General features: G+C 40.3%; 2 protein-coding genes across 2 annotated transcripts; both read right to left on the reverse strand.

Annotated features, from left to right (window-relative positions):
* Positions 1-6: 6 nt before the first annotated feature.
* LOC149444908 (homeobox protein siamois-like) lies at positions 7-5,004 on the reverse strand. The gene is made up of 3 exons (XM_089654408.1): positions 4,674-5,004; positions 2,362-2,582; positions 7-189 (listed from the first exon to the last, which is right to left on the reverse strand). Exons 1-3 carry the CDS (start codon positions 5,002-5,004, stop codon positions 7-9), a joined length of 735 nt encoding a protein of 244 aa, XP_089510534.1.
* An 8,813-nt stretch (positions 5,005-13,817) lies between these two features.
* On the reverse strand, positions 13,818-16,087 carry LOC149444909 (homeobox protein siamois-like). The gene is made up of 3 exons (XM_089654409.1): positions 15,790-16,087; positions 15,165-15,385; positions 13,818-13,982 (listed from the first exon to the last, which is right to left on the reverse strand). The coding sequence occupies exons 1-3, from the start codon at positions 16,085-16,087 to the stop codon at positions 13,818-13,820; spliced, it is 684 nt and encodes a 227-aa protein (XP_089510535.1).
* Between the last annotated feature and the right edge of the window lie 3,431 nt (positions 16,088-19,518).

The raw sequence follows: 19,518 nt of genomic DNA on the forward strand, positions 1-19,518 counted from the left end.
TCAAGATTATTTTGATGAAGAATTGAAGGACCACTTCATGTCCTTCAGGTTATCCATTGTTCCATAGCTCCTCTCTAGGTTTTGGGTGCACTTGAAACTGCTGGATGGCCCGTCTGGCCCTGAAGATCTCTGCTCCAGAAATGTATTGGGTCTGCAAAGATGTCTAGCTCTTCGGTTCTGAAACCAAACCTAAAAAGAGAGAGGTTGTCAGATGCTGATTGTTAAATGTAACAAGTAACAGTGCAAAAAGAAAAACATTTTTTGCTTTTTGAATATTTTTTTTTAAATATGGCAGTAATAAGTTGAAGCGGGGTGGACTGACCATTTGAGCACTCAGGCACTGCCCGAGGGCCCGGGGTCAGTAGGGGGCCCCTTGAGATGCCCCTGGTACCTTTTATTGGCTTTTTCATAGGCTTTTTTGGGTGTGGACGAGGACACAGGGGCCCCATGATCCCCTTTTGCCCGGGGGCCCCATGAGTTGTCAGTCCGCCCCTGAGTTGAAGTGCAGGTCCAACCCAAAAAAATTTTTCTTTTAGTTTTTGGATAGAGTGGGGCAGGATTACATCCTCTACTGGGGTTCTGTAAAACTGGCTATAAGCTAGTAGAAATTTTAACAAAAATTAGTATGAAAATCTTCAGGATGATTTCAGGAAGGTTGTTTTAAAGTACTTCAAAATGTTTTTTGTGTTGTGCATTTTAGATGATGTAAATCGCTGTGTAAACTGTTGGCGCCATATAAATCCTGTATATAATAATACTAATTTGGAATGAATGGACTTCACTGAACAAAAACCACATACACTGTTGGAAATTTGGTTGGGAAACATTTTCATCCTGCTCCTTCGATGTTTCTTATCATTGCGGATAAAAATGAACATTGATTAGACCCCATTAATAATTAGAAAATCTAAGTTCTTAAAATGAAAAAAATTCAAATGAAATTCAGCTAATGTATTGTCAGGTTTAGGGAGATTTCCCTTTTACTTCATGTCCCAGTGACAATGGTTTCACCACACAGGAAGTGAAGGAAAATCTCCAACAGCATCAAAGACAGAAATATAAATCTTTTTAGTGGGGTAGTGAAAGGCTTGAATCTCATTCAGCATTTTTCTCTCCAGGGAAGACCTGAATAGCAATGAAACCCAACAGGGGTTCTAAACCTCTCCCACTATATCTAAAAATGTTTTGGGTGGAAACAATGGACATATGCTTTAAAAAATGTATATGTTGTACATTAAAGGAATACGATTTAATGCAATTTAACAAACCACATATAAATAGATTTGTAAATTAGTGACTCTGATTTACTAAAACAGTGGTCTCCAAACAGTGGCCCGAGGGCCAGATTTGGCCTTTGCTAGCCTTTATCCGGCCCTTGGGGCACTATTCCTCCCAATTATATGAGGCACTATTTCTCCCACTGACACCCACAATGGGGCACTATTCATCCCACTGACACCCACAATGAGGCACTATTCCTCCCACTGATACCCACAATGGGGCACTATTCCTCCCACTGACACCCACAATGGGGCACTATTCCTCCCACTGATATCAATGATGGGGCACTATTCCTCCCACTGATACCAATGATGGGGCACTATTCCTCCCACTCATACCAATGATGGGGCACTATTCCTCCCACTGACACCAATGATGGGCCACTATTCCTCCCACTGATACCAATGATGGGGCACTATTCCTCCCATGAACACCCACAATGGGGAATTATTCCTCCCACTGATACCAATGATGGGGCATTACTCTTCCTCTTACTAACCACCAACCCTGAGGCCATGTTTATTCTCACTGATGCCAGGCCGGAAACATTTTCTACCCCCACTGGCCACTGATGGGGCACTATTCCTCCCACTGATACAAACGATGGGGCACTATTCCTCCCACTGATACCAATAAGGGGAATTTATTCCCCCCTAATACCATATTCTGCTCCTGCTGGTCACAGTCCAGCCCCCCTAAAGGCTGAAGGACAGTAAACTGGCCCTATGTTAGAAAAGTTTGGAGACCCCCGTACTATAGGAACTAAGCATGTTTGCCTTGCAAATTTTCAATCTTTTTGGAAGAGAATTTTCAATTAGCTTAGTGAAAGCGTGGAAGCTGTGCTCACTTCAATCACCCAATCATTTGCAAGCAAAATTATTATTATTTTTATTTTGTTTTCCTTGCACATAATTGGGTATTGTTTTTAAAGTAAATTTTCATTGCATTCATTAAGCTAAATGAAATTTTTCTTGCAAAATTCGCTTTGCAAAGTCAACGTGTTCAGTTCCTTTAGTAATCAGGGTCATTGTGTAAAAACGATACTGAGGGCTAACCCGAGCTGTTAAAAAAATATATTACCTGTATTCTTGGTTCTGGAATTCCTGTAATATCTGCAATCCGGCATCGAGTCACAAAGTCTGGATAGGGATTCCGATCAAACTGGTTCTGGAGGAAGGCAGTCTGTTCTCTGTTGTAAATGGTCTTTTTTCTGGACTTGGCATTCGAATGGCTGGTCCGGGCATTGTGAATAGCTTCTGTGGAGTTTTTGGTATCATCTGTCTCCTGATCACACATCTTTCCTAGAGAGAAAATAAAGTCTAACTAAATTGATGCACTTAAAATACTTTAATACAAAGTAATATTTGAAACTGAAAAGACAGTAATCCTTAACATTAGCAAGTGCAGCAAAATAGTAGAAGAAACAACAATATTAAAGGTAAGTTATACACAAGATTTTTAGATTTTAATAATGGAGTTTCAAAGGTCTTTGGGTGGTAAGGTCCCGAGAAAAAAATAACTTTAAAGGTTAATGAGCCAAATATAGAGATAAATCTCCAGTGCTCCAGTTATTTTGATATAGAATTGTAACGTTTTTTTACTTGTTGTGTATGCATATTTAATATAAATTACAAAAAAATTATATTAATTACAAATTATAAAATTATCAATTAGGACAAATTAAAAAATAAATATAAATATATGAAAAATAATGCAAAAAAAAAAGATTAAAGCGTATGCCCAACAAGGAAAGTTACTCCATCAGGCATTCACAGTTTACATTCTATAAAGCTCCGATGGGGACCTCAGTGGATTTAGTATTCTCTACTATAAAAGGGCCTTTTTGGGAAGGTTAATCTTGCTCCCAACTGATGTTAACTGTGTACTGAACCATAGAGCTCCAGTATGTTGTGTACTACATATATCTTCCTGATGTAATTGTTTATCCTTGTATGCTGTCTGGATTCTTAAAACTTGAAAATAAACAAAATATAAAAAAAAAAGGTGTATGTCCAGCCTAAACCTTTTTTTTCTACATTTTATAATGACTGGGAAAGGGTTAGAAACCCCTTTAGATTTTTGCTACTTTTCTGGGGCTCTGTTTATCTGCAGTTCTTGTCTCAACAGGAAGTGAGGGGTGCTTTCCAACACCGACACCAACAGGAATTAAAATGATTTACTTTTAAGGCTCCGCAACATCTCCAAGATACGTACTTTCCTCACCCCAGACACTACTAAACAACTCGTACACTCCCTCATCATCTCACGCCTGGACTACTGCAACTCCCTCATCATCTCACGCCTGGACTACTGCAACTCCCTTCTCACTGGCCTACCCCAACACACGCTATCCCTGCTCCAGTCTATCCTGAACTCAGTGGCTAGACTCATCCACCTTACCAACCGCTCCACATCTGCCTCCCCCCTCTGCCAATCCCTTCACTGGCTCCCGATTGCCCAACGCATTAAATTCAAACTGCTAACTCTGACCTACAAAGCCATTCACAACGCCGCCCCAAACTACCTAACCGACCTGATACCCAAATACTACTCTACCCGTGCCCTTCGCTCCTCACAGGACCACCTACTCTCCAGCTCCCTGGTCTCCTCCTCCCACGCCCGACTGCAGGACTTCTCCAGGACTTCCCCCATCCTCTGGAACTCCCTACCCCAATCCATCAGACTGTCACCTACCCTCCTCACCTTCAGGCGCACCCTGAAAACCCATCTCTTCAGGGAAGCCTACCCCACCCTCACCTAACAGCCGTTCTCCTCCACTCCTCCCACCACTCCATCCCCTACAGCCATTTCCTCCTGTACCACTATCCCCTCCCTCCTAGATTGTAAGCTCGAAAGAGCAGGGCCCTCGAACCCCTCGTGTATTGTTTCTGTCTTGTCTCATGTTCTGTCCCCCTTGCTATTGTACAGCGCTGAGCAAACCCTTTGGCGCTATATAAATACTGTATAATAATAATAATTTACTAGAGTTTTGGAAAATTAGTTATTATATAATTATTTTTTTCCATATCGCTGATAGCAGCGAAACCCAGGCAGAGGATATAAATCTTCCCCATTCTATCCAAACCAATTTTTGGCTTGACATGCACTTTAAGACACCAATTACTATACGTATTTTTATGAAATTAAATGGTATATAATGCTTCATGAAATCTAATCACTTGTATACTCTTTCACACACATTTAGTCATGGCCCAAATTATTGGAATTATTGCAAGCACTTGACATGAATTATGCTGTTGGACTTCATGAATGACAATTTCAGGAATGTAAAATATGTCATTGTGTCGTATTTATATCCTATTTAAGCATACAAACAAGAACAAGATATAAATAAGAAGATTAAGAGGCAGAAAAAAATTGTTAATACTTACTTTTTAATACTTTGTGGTTTTGACTGTTACTGAGATCTTCTTGGCCGTTCCCGCTTGGTGTAGTTTTAGATATTTGTTCACTTGGGTTGATGGTTTTGCTGTTACCTTCTTCTTGTTGGAAACCCAGATAGGTATAGAGTTCTAGGAGAGTCTGATCTGAAACATTTGAGACCTTATCTGGCCCTGAAATGTTCACGACTGACAGAATGTTGGATTGCTCTCCAGTGGGGCTAGTTGGATAATTCAGATTCCTCAGGGGAGGAGACATTATTGGGTAGTCTTCTTCAAGAGAAAGGCTGGTGCAGATTATGTCATCAAGCTCTGCATCCATGTCTGATCAACCCAGCTTCTCTTGGTGGAAAAAAAAGTACCAGTCTACCCAAACCAACTTGTACCCATCCAACATGTGTATTGGGGAACAGTGTGGCATCTGCTTTTGATCTGCCCATGAGGTACGAGTGTAAACAGTACACTTTGATCCTTGAAAGGTTTTCACACCCACCTCTCTTTTATATTCTAGGGATCAAAATATTGGATTTGATATGTTAATAGCTTGATATTCATTTGTTGGGGGTTAACCAGACCTCCTTTTATGCTTGACATGTTAGTTATGCAGAAAACTTTTAATAACAAACTTAATTTTGAACTAAGCAAAAGTACATCACACTATGGAAAAATAAGTAAAACCGTGATAAATATAATATACCATCAATATACGTCAGCTTAGTTTATCACTATGACCATGTATAGGTCAGCTTTGCCTATGGAATATGCGGTTCAAGCGGCCATCTTGGAGGTGGAAGGCTGTTCATCCTCTGCAGTGACTATAGAAGCGTGAGATCCCTATATCTACATTCTGAAAATGTGTTATCTTGAAGCCATTGAGGCTATTAAACAAGGATTTTAATTTTATTTAAACATGTGAGTGGCCTTATTCTATCTTTATATTTTATATGGAGTGGCAGTATCACACTATGTAGTTTTTTTCTCTGCACACCATTGAGGAATCCATGGAGAAATAGAGTGGAGACGAGGGCTATACCATAGCAGGGTGAAGAAGGAGATTTGAGTTCCTTTGGAGGGGTTATAGGATCCCTTATATCCTATAAGGCTCACTACTCCCCTCCATCTGGTGAGTGCGGTCAACATTATTTTTGACGTGGTGGATAGGTGGAAGCACATTTGGAAGATTTTTGATTGATTTTTTTATTGGTTTTGATGGGAATAAGGACTTATATATATTTTTTTTTTTTTCACGGACACTTATTATAAATTTAGTGTTTATCTATTTGTGTTATTTTAATTTTAGATTTTGCGCTGTTTTTGTGTTGTTTGTTGGGGATTAACCAGACCTCCTTTTATGCTTTACATGTTAATTACGCAGAAAACTTAACTTTAAACTAAGCAAAAGTACATCACACTATAGAAAAATAAGTAAAACCGTGGTAAATATAATATACCATCAATATACGTCAGCTTAGTTTATCACTATGACCATGTATAGGTCAGCTTTGCCTATGGAATATTGCCTTCTATTGTCCAGCTCCATTCAAACTGTAGTGGATTGTGATTGACAGTCCACGTTTTATTAGATGATCAGTAAAATGACAATTTTATAGTCTTGCTACTTTCTGCTTCTTGCTCTTTAAAATTCCTTACTCTCTTAAGTAAACAATCAGATATAGGTTGACAGAACAATGATGATAATTAAGATGGCGCCTTCATCCGGAGTCTCACCCTAGGTGACTTTAACGTAAACAACCCCCATAAAAGGGAATGAGTCTTTTTGGGGACAATGATTGGAAGATATCAACACGGATGGAAGAACACGCAGAAACCCAGTGGACTTTTCACCCAATCAATGTATATGCTTTGCCTGCATCATAATCCCTATAAATGATACTGTTAGTTCATCAATAAAACAGAATTTTAGGAAGTTGTCAATCTGCAACAATGTCAGTGTCTTGCTTCCACGTGCACGTAATTCGATATTAATTTGGCTCACTGGTAGATCACGGTAAATGGTCTGTAGGTGACCGAGTCCAAAACAAAACATCTTCTAAAGAGTTATAACAAACGTCAAATCTCACTTTAATTATTTGTTTTCCTATTTAAATACAAATATAGTACAATCATAGGAATATGTATTATTTGAAATTAATACAAGAAACAGAGTGGATTAACAAATGTAATCTTTTTATATCACTTGCAGAACAAAACTATTCTGATAGAAATACAGTCATGGCCGAAATTGTTGGCACCCTTGATATTTTTCCTGAAAATCAAGTATTTCACACAAAAAAGGTATTGCATTAACACATGTTTTGCTATACACATGTTTATTCCCTTTGTATGTATTGGAACAAATATAAAACAGAGGCAGAAAAGCAAATATGACATAATGTCACACAAAACCCCAAAAATGGGCTGGACAAAAGTATTGGCACCCTTAACTTAATATTTGGTTGCACACCCTTTGGAAAACATAACTGAAATCAGTCGCTTCCTATAACCATCAATAAGCTTCTGACACCTCTCACCCGGAATTTTGGACCACTCTTCCTTTGCAAACAGCTCCAGGTCTCTCTTATTGGAAGGACACCTTTTCCCAACAGCAATTTTAAGATCTCTCCACAGGTGTTCAATGGGATTTAGATCTGGGCTCATTGCTGGCCACTTCAGAACTCTCCAGCGCTTCTTTGCCATCCATTTCTGAGTGCTTTTTGACGTATGTTTGGGGTCATTGTCCTGCTGGAAGACCCAGGATCTTGGACGCAAACCCAGCTTTCTGACACTGGGCCCTACAGTGCGACCCAAAATCCTTTGGTAATCCTCAGATTTCATGATGCCTTGCACACAGTCAAGGCACCCAGTGCCAGAGGCAGCAAAACAACCCCAAAACATCATTGAACCTCCACCATATTTTACCGTAGGTACTGTGTTTTGTTCTTTGTAGGCCTCATTCCGTTTTCGGTAAACAGTAGAATGATGTGCTTTACCGAAAAGCTCTATCTTGGTCTCATCTGTCCACAAGACGTTTTCCCAGAAGGCTTTTGGCTTACTCAAGTACATTTTGGCAAACTGTAGTCTTGCTTTTTTATGTCTCTGTGTCAGCAGTGGGGTCCTCCTGGGTCTCCTGCCATAGCGTTTCATTTCATTTAAATGTCGACGGATAGTTCGCGCTGACACTGATGCTCCCTGAGCCTGCAGGACAGCTTGAATGTCTTTGGAACATGTTTGGGGCTGCTTATCCACCATCCGGACTATTCTGCGTTGCAATCTTTCATCAATTTTCCTCATCCGTCCACGACCAGGGAGATTAGCTACAGTGCCATGGGTTGCAAACTTCTTGATAATGTTGCGCACTGTGGACAAAGGCAAATCTAGTTCTCTGGAGATGGACTTGTAACCTTGAGATTGTTGATATTTTGCCACAATTTTGGTTCTCAGGTCCTCAGACAGTTCTCGTCTCCTCTTTCTGTTGTCCATGCTTAGTGTGGCACAGACAGACACACAATGCAAAGGTTAAGTGAACGTCTCTCCTTTTTATCTGCTTTCAGGTGTGATTTCTATATTGCCCACACCTGTTACTTGCCCCAGGTGAGTTTACAGGAGCATCACATGCTTGTAACATTCTTATTTATCCGCAGTTGTGAAAGGGTGCCAATACTTTTGTCCAGCCCATTTTTGGAGGTTTGTGTGACATTATGTCGAAATTGCTTTCTTTCCTCCCTTTTTTTGTTTTGTCCCAATACACACAAAGGGAATAAACATGTGTATAGCAAAACATGTGTTAATGCAATACGTTTCGTGAGAAATACATGATTTCCTGGAGAAATATCAAGGGTGCCAACAATTTCGGCCATGACTGTATGTATATGGGGTATGCAGCGCTAAGTATATATAGATCATAAATCACTAAGACATCAAATCACAGCATATCCGCTGAAATGCATCAAAGTCTTATAATAACTTTAATATAACCATCAGAATTAATCTATTCTAATAGAAAATCTTAAAATGAATGAATTGCTTAATTTTATCATCTGCAGAACCAAATAATTCTGATAAAAAAAAAATAAATAAAAGTTTTTTTTATATTACCTGCTAAACTATAGCAATACATTTTGAAACGATACATAAGAGTAAGACTATTTTTTATATTGCCAGCAGAATGAAACCATACTAATAAAAAAAAGTGAAAATGTCAAAATTCCAAGCTTTGTCAAATTTGGTAATTCTATCGTTTAGGTAAGCTAAAGATTTCTCATAGATGATGTGGGCCTGGACTAGCTCAATGACTTCTTTTAGAGAAGGGGCCAAGTCTTTTTTCCAGTGTATGGTAATGGTAAGTCTTGATGCTAGACGAATATGTGTCACTAAGGGGGCTATTTACTAAAACTGGAGCGTGCAAAATCTGGGGCAGCTCTGCATAGAAACCAATCAGCTTCCAGGTTTTATTGCCAAAGCTTAATTGAACAAGCTGAAGCTAGAAGCTGATTGGCTACCATGTACAGCTGCCCCAGATTGTGCACTCTCCAGTTGTAGTAAATCTCCCCCTAAAAGTCGATAATGGATTGGATATGTGTCTATATTTATATTCAGAATGGCTAGGGGAGGATTTGGTTGTTAATATCTTTCTTTTTAACCTCCCTGGCGGTATTCCCGAGTGTAGCTCGGGGTAAAATGTCAGTACCAAAAGCGGTAACCCCATGCTACACTCGGGCTTACCATGCAGCGCTGTATAGGGAGTCCCTGCAGCACTTACCTTGTCCTTCGCTCCCGCGATGTGTCCCCTGCAGCGTCCCCGGCCATCTCCTCCGGCTAATGCCGGCATCCGGCTCCTGTGTTCCAGTCCCTGTGACGTCGGGACGTACGGGCGCCGGCGGCGGCGGGAAATTTGAAAATTTTAAAAAAATTTCATTGTTTTAAAAATGATTTTACATAGTAAAACATTGCTGTTTCAATGCATTTCACATACATTTTGTCCCGAGTGCTTTGTCCGGCGCCCTGTCTGCATTTTTACTGTTCTTTCTGCCTGGAAACTGAGAAACGTCCATGGCGTCCAAAAAGTGTCCCTTTAGGTCAAAAGCGGTTTTAGACCGGCTAGAGAACAGCGATAGTAAATCAGAACCACTTGCAGAATTGAGTGATAATGATTTGTGGGGGAAATTCATCATCAGACACTGAAAACGATTCTGCGACTTTGCTCAGCGATGTGCGAACTTGGCGCTCTATTTCACATTTCAGTGTTTTTGGTTTGATTATATTATTGAATTAAATGTATGATTTAGAATCTTGTTCAGACAGATTTCAGTGAGTTATTCCTAAAAATTACAGCCTACAATAAAAAAACTACATATTTCCATGCAAAATAATTGTACCGCTTTCAGCACCAAAAATATGAAATAATCATACCGCCAGGGAGGTTAATTTCTAGGAGCTGACAGTTTTCAAATTCAGAATAAGCAGAGGCTTTTTTTTTCCAAATTCACCTTGCTGTCTCAGTCCTGGAATGTGAAAATTTAATTTTAGGTCAGTGAACTAAAACTTTACTTTTTTAGAAGAAAGAGAGACCCTTTTCTATAAAACACTTCAAGAGTTTTATTCCATGGAGTTAACTATGAAATCCGTGTAGTAAAAGCTGGATTTGTGTGGAAAAATAGAATCTTATTTTTTGACAAAAGGCTTGCTGTTTTAGACCCAGAAAATGCAAGCTGTAATTTTCTAAACTAAGTACATTTTCTTTTTGGAAATGTGCAACATAAGTACATATTTTCAACACCTGTGTGCAATTGATTTAAACAGTAACAAATGTTTGAAGTAAGGCTCAAGGTATTTTTTTTTTTTAGTTTTGAATAGAGTGGGGAGGGACTAGAACTAGAAGCAGTCACCACCAACAACCATCATGAGTAAGGCCAATTTGGCTGAAAAGCATGGACATGTTGAAACCAATTGACAATTTCTGGCTGTATTTACTGCTGTTTTTTAAGTAAAGCTGACTTTTTACATCGATATACCGTGGTGTCGGCTCTCTCTATGTATCCAACAGCGGTTTTTATTGTTAACTAGTAGCCAACCGCAGATAGCCGAATGACGGCTGCACTGCGGCCGGCCAGTTCTGAGTGGGCGTCATATGACGTCCTCCCAGAAAGCGCTCTCCTGCGCGCCCCAGGGTGCGCGCACCCGGCGATCTCCGTGATCGCTGTGTCCTACGGACACAGCTGATCACGTGATGTGGTAAAAGGCCAATCACAGCGGCCTTTTACCACGTGATCAGCGGTGTCCAATGGCACGCTGATCAGAGGGAAATGCAAGTGTCGGTTCTCGGCTGCACTTTCCTCACGCTGTCAGATCGTGAGGAAAGTACTGCCGAGAACCGGCAGTTGTCAGAGCGGGGATCGGCAACGATCATCAGGGCACTGATGATCAGTGCCCTGATGATCGGTGCCCAGCAGTGCCACCCGCAAGTTCCACCCACCTGTGCCCAGCAGTGCGCCCACTAGCTCCGCCCACCTGTGCCCAGCAGTGCACCTACCTGTGCCACTCTGCAGTGTCCCACACCTGTGCCCAGCAGTGCCACCTACCTGTGCCCAGCAGTGCCACCCACCTGTTGCCACCCACCTGTGCCCACCCACCTGTGCCCACCAGTGCCACCCACCTGTGCCCACCCACCAGTGCTGCCCACCAGTGCCACCCACCAGTGCAGCCCAGCAGTGCTGCCAGTCAGTGCCACCAGTCAGTGCCCAGGGGTTGTGCCAGTCAGTGCCACCAGTCAGTGCCCAGCAGTGATGCCAGTCAGTGCCGTCTATCAGTACCCATCATCAGTGTCACCTATCAGTGCCGCCTATCAGTGCTGCATATTAGTGCCGCCTATCCGTGACACCTCATTAGTGCTGTCTATCAGTGCCGCCTATCCGTGCCACCTCATTAGTGCTGCCTATCAGTGCCCTTTAGTGTTGCCTATCAGTGCCCATCAGTGCCGCCTATCAGTGCCCATCAGTGCTGCCTCATCAACGCACATCAGTGAAGGAGAAAAAATACCTGTTTGAAAAATTTTATAATAGAAACAAAGAAACTTTTTTTTTTCAAATTTTTTGCACTTTATAGCGCAAAAAGTAAAGCGCCCAGTAGCGATTAAATACCACCAAAAGAAATCTCTATTTGTGAGAAAAAATGATCAAAATTTCATATGGGTACAATGTTGCATGACCGCGCAATTGTCAATCAAAGTGCGGCAGCGCTGAAAGCTGAAAATTGGCCTGGTAAATAAGGGGGTATAAGTGCCTGGTAGGCAAGTGGTTAATTCTGCTTCCACTATGGAGATTCCCCCTCCCTATTTGTCCTGTTTATCATTATCATTGAAAGTGAAAGCAAAAGAAAATCCCACATTTTAGGCTGTCCTCAGAACAGTAATAGAGAGGAAATCTTCCAATGGGGACATTAGCTCTGGTGACCTGGGAGCCCCAAGGGATTGTCTTAATTTGCAGGGATTTCTTCTCCCTTCCCGTTTTGGCTATGGGAAAGGAAGTGAAGGTAAATCTTCCCAATGGGACACAAATGGCAAAAAACACCTGACAGGGGTTATAGCTCTCCCTTATTCTATCCAAAATGAAAAAAAAAAAGTTTTGCCTATAGTCCTACTTTAATATAATTAAAAATTGTACCGGTTCTGCTCAATTTGTAAATATTCTGAACCCAACATCAACTGCTTGGTTGATCTAATTGGTAGTTATTATTTGATTATATCAATCATAGCCCTGATTCTGGCACTCCCAAGCAATAGGAAGAGGCAGGGGCGTCCCTAGGGTTGGTGTCACCCAGTGCCGGAACACTTGGTGACACCCCCTCCCTCTCTCTCTGCCCTCTTTCTCCCTTCCTCTCTCTGCCCTCTTTCTCCCCCCCTCTCTCTGCCCTCTTTCTTTCCCCCCTCTCTCTGCCCTCTCTCTTCCCCCTCTCTCTCTCCCCCCTACCTACTACATGAAGCTGCAGTGCTGTCACCAGGGTCCGGGGAGTACACACTGACCTGCTGCATACTCTGCCCGCCCCTCCAGCTCTCCGACTTCAGCACCCATAGCAGGGATGTGGACCCGCCCCCCTGCTGAAACTCCGAGGAGGAGAGGTGTCCGAAGTGCCTGCCTCACTGTCCACCCCTCAATGCTTGCTTATTTCAGCAGCAGCACATTTACTGATGGACTGAGCCTCTCATGGGGCCCTGTAGTGACCCCTGGCCCTCGGTCAGACCGCCCCTGGTGGAGCGGGTCCGGTGTCACCCCATGCAAAAGGTGTTACCCGATGTGGGGCGCACCCCCCACACCAGCCTAGGGACGCCCCTGGGAAGAGGTGACAACTCTAAAGCTCGCCCCTTGTAATCTTCTACCTGTACCCCCCACCCAACCACCCTTCTGTCTACTTTGCACCTGACCCCTCAACCCATTGCTATGCCCCTTCCCTTTTCCCCTTTTAGACTCTTCCTTCAAGAGGATAATTGGAAGAGAAATACTGGAGAAGCTGTTACCTAAGATTTTTTTTCCTTGCCATACAAAGCACGGTCCCATTAGTGTTGTTACATGTAATGCACCTCACATTATTTCTCTATGATTTTTTTTCTAGATTTTTGAGCACTTAAAAGTTAGCTGAGTTGGACTCAACAAAAATGTTCTAGAGATGATTACAAGCCATCACCCTTAAGCGCAGATATATGATCTACTGTATGTCCTTCTATTTGTACTCTATTTATGAATACTGTAAAGTAGGGACCAGGGGCGGACTGACCAGTCATGGGCCCCCCGGGCAATAGGGGATCATGGGGCCCCTGTGTCTTTGCCCAAACTCAAAAAAGCCTATGAAAAAGGTACCAGGGGCATCTCATGGGGCCCCCTACTGGCCCCGGGCCCTCGGGCAGTGCCCGAGTTTCCAAATGGTCAGTCCACCCCTGGTAGGGACTGTATATTAGCTGTGTGTTTATTCTGCACCTTGTCCAAAATAAAGAATTTAAAAGAAAGAATAATAAAAAAAACCAGCACTCTACTGAAAATATTAAAATATTTTATTAAAAATTAAACAAAGTGCACTTAACATGTCATTACTTAATCATCATAGCTTTGCAACTATCACATGCTAAACATGGCGTTGAGTCAGCATTTAAAGCATCCATGTGGTTTCTGGGATCTGGAAATGCCAATCAATTGGTGGATTCTGGGGAACAATGTTGTGAAGATCTCTTGGATTTGAGAGCTCTTGGTCATTAACGGTTTGGGTTTTCTTATCTTTTGAGAGATGTCTTGCTCTCCGGTTCTGGAACCAAACCTGCAACATATAAAAATGAATTTCCATTAATTGTCTATATACTTTACTGTTTGTAAGGTTATCAACAGAGGAACCAAAAGGGACATGGGATGGGATGTTGACACTATGCAAGATGGTGACCCTCTATTTATTTGGAATACCTCCATGTTAAGTGTATCTAAACCCAAGAACAAAAATATATTGCAGCTTTCCAGTTCTAAGATGTGGATGCCTCCACTGATTTCCTTTGTAGGACATTTTTTTCTTCATGTTCTCTTGGCAATCCTGCCATTGATACACATCCCATCCTAAAGTGACAATGCCCAAGCAGTGGAGTGGATTTGCTAAAGCAATATAGACTGTGTACTTTGCATGTGCAGTTGCACTCATTTTCCCCAGATATAAGTGAATGTGGTAAAGCTCTGCTGACAAAAAGTTAACAAAACAAATACAAAAACACGTATAAATTAAAAAAAAAAGGAAGACTCGATGGACCACTCAGTCTTTTTTCTGCCATCACTTTTCTATGTTTCTATTTCCATCTTCCAAGTAGAGGCAGGTGCCTACAATTGGTGCTGCTGTTAGGCAGAGATTCTGGGCTGCCCAGGTGGAGAAGGTTTTTCACTGTTCTCTGTCTTTCCTGGGCTTTTCTAGGGAACAACCAGTGGGCAAGGCAAGGACAGAGTCCATTAATATGGTAGCCACAGTCTATACATCTGGATTATGACTCAGGGTGGCAGGCAAAGGGATATCTTCCCAAGTGGGTGGCATCTCCACTTTGGAACTTTTGGCTTCTGACTTGACCCAAGTCCAATGGGAAAGGGGGGGTGGGGGTGGCTGTCTAGACAAGGGTCCTTTGACATGCTCATAGAGGATCCTGGTGAGAGAGGCACCTACTTAATCGAACCAAAAACAGATGGCATGGTCCTTGGAGAGGGCAGAAGACCCACGCTGACTGCGGGGATGTCGGCAGAAGCAGTGGCAGGGGAGATTGGGTAATCTTTACAAAGTGAAGCTGCACCACATTTACTAAGCTCTGGGGAAAATAATTGCACTTCCAAAGTGAACAGGCTATATGCCTTTAGTAAATCCACCTGGGCCACAGTTTGGCGACCACTGTACTATAGTATAAAATATATACAAACAAATTAATTTTAGGTAAGGAACTGTTTTGCTGAAAAAAAAGGCAATATTTTTTTTTACCTGTAATCTAGGCTCTGAAATCCCAGTTATTTTGGCAATACGGCATCTCTTTGTGAAGCTTGGATAGGGGTTCCGATCAAACTCATTCATCAGGAAGGTGGTCTGCTCCTTGTTATAGTTTGTCCTCTTTCTGCATTGTGTTTTGGAATTGCTGTTCTGGGAATCTCCAACCATGTCTCCAGGTTGCTCGCATCCTTCATTCTCATCTTCTTCCACCTTTCCTGGAAACAATTACATTGAGATTGATTTATTAACATTCTGCAGCAAAAATGTACAGTTCATATTTTCTTAATGTGGAACAATTGGAAAGATCATTTAAAAATTTACACAAATTCTGAACTCAGCCACTAGCATTAGCAAAACAGTTCCTCTTTTTTCAATTTCCCCCTCTAACATAGTTATTACCCATTGATACTGCTAGTAGGACAATTTCTTTTTTTTTTCACTATTTTAACAGGTGACAACATTAGATAGATAAATATTGATGGATAGATAGATAGATAGATAGACAGATAGACAGACAGACAGACAGACAGACAGACAGACAGACAGACAGATAGATAGATAGATAGATAGATAGATAGATAGATAGATAGATAGATAGATAGATTTAAGACTGACTTACTTTTTAATGAATTCTGATTAATGGTGTCATTGTAAGCAGGCTCCTGCCTAGGGATTGTGGATTCTGTGGCCCATGTTTCTAGTTGGAGTCCCATGAGGGTATGAATTTCCTGCAGATTTTGTTGTACGGTGATGGAGTCTTGCAGATTGGGTTGGCTTTCTGTAGTTAAGAAATCATCTGGAGGTATGCATAGAGTGCTAGTGAAGTTGTCCTGGAACCTCGGGGGAGGACACATTGTTGGATAGTCGTCTTCTAAAGAAAGCACAGTGCAGAGAATTTGGTCCAGCTCAGCATCCATGTCTGCTCACCTTAGCTATTTATGTTGGAATGAAGGACTGGGGGTCCATAGACAACTTTTATCCATAGAGAAATGTGGAGTGGACCTGGACCAACCCTGGGGTACAAATCCACCCAGTCCTTTGAAGTCACAGTAAAGGGGAACAATATCCTTTGATCCCTTTCAGACACCAACCCCCAAGAGGACTCCCTTACAGTAATTATTATGTAAATATGTATATACAGGAAATCAGGTTTGATGTTCCCCCATTGTTGTCACCTTGGCTGTAAGTCATTCATTGGGAATTATGTATGCATGAAATCCTCATATAGGAATTTTAACTAAAACACAGTATATAATTAAATTCTAAGCAGGGAACAATTAAAAAACAAAAAAAATATATATATATATATAGATAGATAGATAGATAGATAGATAGATAGATAGATAGATAGATAGATAATAGATAGATAGATAGATAGATAGATAGATAGATTATTTGTTTTAAATGTATACATTTCTAGCAAGTTATACTATAAATCATTTATTTAACTTAGAATAATTTAAGTGAAAGAAAAGCAATAATGGTTAGTTAGATATGATAGACAGATAGATAGATAGATAGATAGATAGATTTAAGACTGACTTACTATTTAATGAATTCTGATTAATGGTGTCATTGTAAGCAGGCTCCTGCCTAGGGATTGTGGATTCTGTGGCCCATGTTTCTAGTTGGAGTCCCATGAGGGTATGAATTTCCTGCACATTTTGTTGTACGGTGATGGAGTCTTGCAGATTGGGTTGGCTTTCTGTAGTTAAGAAATCATCTGGAGGTATGCATAGAGTGCTAGTGAAGTTGTCCTGGAACCTCGGGGGAGGACACATTGTTGGATAGTCTTCTTCTAAAGAAAGCACAGTGCAGAGAATTTGGTCCAGCTCAGCATCCATGTCTGCTCACCTTAGCTATTTATGTTGGAATGAAGGGCTGGGGGTCCATAGACAACTTTTATCCATAGACAAATGTGGAGTGGACCTGGACCAACACTGGGGTACAAATTCACCCAGTCCTTTGAAGTCATAGTAAAGGGGACAATATCCTTTGATCCCTTTCAGACACCAAACCCTAAGAGCACTCCCTTACAGTAATTATTATGTAAATATGTATATAGAGGAAATCAGGTTTGATGTTCCCCTATTGTTGTCACCTTGGCTGTAAGTCACTCATTGGGAATTATGTATGCATGAAATCCTCATATAGGAATTTTAACTAAAACACAGTATATAATTAAATTATAAGCAGGGAACAATTAAAAAAAAAATATATATAGATAGATATAGATATCTATATATATTATTTGTTTTAAATGTATACATTTCTAGCAAGTTATACTATAAATCATTTATTTAACTTAGAATAATTTAAGTGAAAGAAAAACTATAATGGTTAGTTAGATATGATAGATAGATAGATAGATAGATAGATAGATATAGATATCTATAGATATCTACTGTATATATATTATTTGTTTTAAATGTATACATTTCTAGCAAGTTATACTATAAATCATTTATTTAACTTAGAATAATTTAAGTGAAAGAAAAGCAATAATGGTTAGTTAGATATGATAGATGGATAGATAGATAGATAGATAGATAGATAGATAGATAGATAGATTTAAGACTGACTTACTTTTTAATGAATTCTGATTAATGGTGTCATTGTATGCAGGCTCCTGCCTAGGAATTGTGGATTCTGTGGCCCATGTTTCTTGTTGGAGTCCCATGAGGGTATGAATTTCCTGCACATTTTGTTGTACGGTGATGGAGTCTTGCAGATTGGGTTGGCTTTTTGTAGTTAAGAAACCATCTGGAGATATGCATAGAGTGCTAGTGAAGTTGTCCTGGAACCTCGTGGGAGGACACATTGTTGGATAGTCTTCTTCTAAAGAAAGCACAGTGCAGAGAACTTGGTCCAGCTCAGCATCCATGTCTGCTCACCTTAACTATTTATGTTGAAATGAAGGGCTGGGGGTCCATAGACAACTTTTATCCATAGAGAAATGTGGAGTGGACCTGGACAAACCCTGGGGTACAAATCCACCCAGTCCTTTGAAGTCACAGTAAAGGGGAACAATATCCTTTGATCCCTTTCAGACACCAAACCCCAAGAGGACTCCCTTAAGGTAATTATTATGTAAATATGTATATAGAGGAAATCAGGTTTGATGTTCCCCTATTGTTGTCACCTTGGCTGTAAGTCACTCATTGGGAATTATGTATGCATGAAATCCTCATATAAGAATTTTAACTAAAACATAGTATATAATTAAATTATAAGCAGGGAACAATTAAAAAGTATATATATATATAGATATAGATATAGATATCTATATATATTATTTGTTTTAAATGTATACATTTCTAGCAAGTTATACTATAAATCATTTATTTAACTTAGAATAATTTAAGTGAAAGAAAAGCAATAATGGTTAGTTAGATATGATAGATGGATAGATAGATAGATAGATAGATAGATAATAGATAGATTTAAGACTGACTTACTTTTTAATGAATTCTGATTAATGGTGTCATTGTAAGCAGGCTCCTGCCTAGGGATTGTGGATTCTGTGGCCCATGTTTCTTGTTGGAGTCCCATGAGGGTATGAATTTCCTGCACATTTTGTTGTACGGTGATGGAGTCTTGCAGATTGGGTTGGCTTTTTGTAGTTAAGAAACCATCTGGAGATATGCATAGAGTGCTAGTGAAGTTGTCCTGGAACCTCATGGGAGGAGACATTGTTGGATAGTCTTCTTCTAAAGAAAGCACAGTGCAGAGAACTTGGTCCAGCTCAGCATCCATGTCTGCTCACCTTAACTATTTATGTTGGAATGAAGGGCTGGGGGTCCATAGACAACTTTTATCCATAGAGAAATGTGGAGTGGACCTGGACCAACCCTGGGGTACAAGTCCACCCAGTCCTTTGAAGTCATAGTAAAGGGGAACAATATCCTTTGATCCCTTTCAGACACCAAACCCTAAGAAGACTCCCTTACAGTAATTATTATGTAAATATGTATATACAGGAAATCAGGTTTGATGTTCCCATTGTTGTCACCTTGGCTGTAAGTCATTCATTGGGAATTATGTATGCATGAAATCCTCATATAGGAATTTTAACTAAAACATAGTATATAATTAAATTATAAGCAGGGAACAATTAAAAATAAAAAAAAATATATATATAGATATATATCTATATATATTATTTGTTTTAAATGTATACATTTCTAGCAAGTTATACTATAAATCATTTATTTAACTTAGAATAATTTAAGTGAAAGAAAAACTATAATAGTTAGTTAGATATGATAGATAGATAGATAGATAATAGATAGATAGATAGATAGATAGATAATAGATAGATAATAGATAGATAGATAAATAAATAGAT

The sequence above is a fragment of the Staurois parvus genome, unplaced genomic scaffold (genome assembly GCF_062004578.1).
Source record: "Staurois parvus isolate SC_StPar_1 unplaced genomic scaffold, SC_StPar_1.0 ptg000764l, whole genome shotgun sequence".
In the NCBI taxonomy this organism is placed as follows: Eukaryota; Metazoa; Chordata; class Amphibia; order Anura; family Ranidae; genus Staurois; species Staurois parvus.

Bases quoted from the DNA above. Each gene is read 5' to 3' on its own strand.
- LOC149444908 (XM_089654408.1), bottom strand. From the start codon at position 5,004: ATGGATGCAGAGCTTGATGACATAATCTGCACCAGCCTTTCTCTTGAA. The intron at 2,583-4,673 runs GTAAGTATTAAC...TTTTCTCTCTAG, and splicing joins AAACCACAAAGTATTAAAAA to GAAAGATGTGTGATCAGGAG. The intron at 190-2,361 runs GTAATATATTTT...CTCTCTTTTTAG, and splicing joins TTCCAGAACCAAGAATACAG to GTTTGGTTTCAGAACCGAAG.
- LOC149444909 (XM_089654409.1), bottom strand. From the start codon at position 16,087: ATGGATGCTGAGCTGGACCAAATTCTCTGCACTGTGCTTTCTTTAGAA. The intron at 15,386-15,789 runs GTAAGTCAGTCT...AATTGTTTCCAG, and splicing joins TAATCAGAATTCATTAAAAA to GAAAGGTGGAAGAAGATGAG. The intron at 13,983-15,164 runs GTAAAAAAAAAT...TATATGTTGCAG, and splicing joins TTTCAGAGCCTAGATTACAG to GTTTGGTTCCAGAACCGGAG.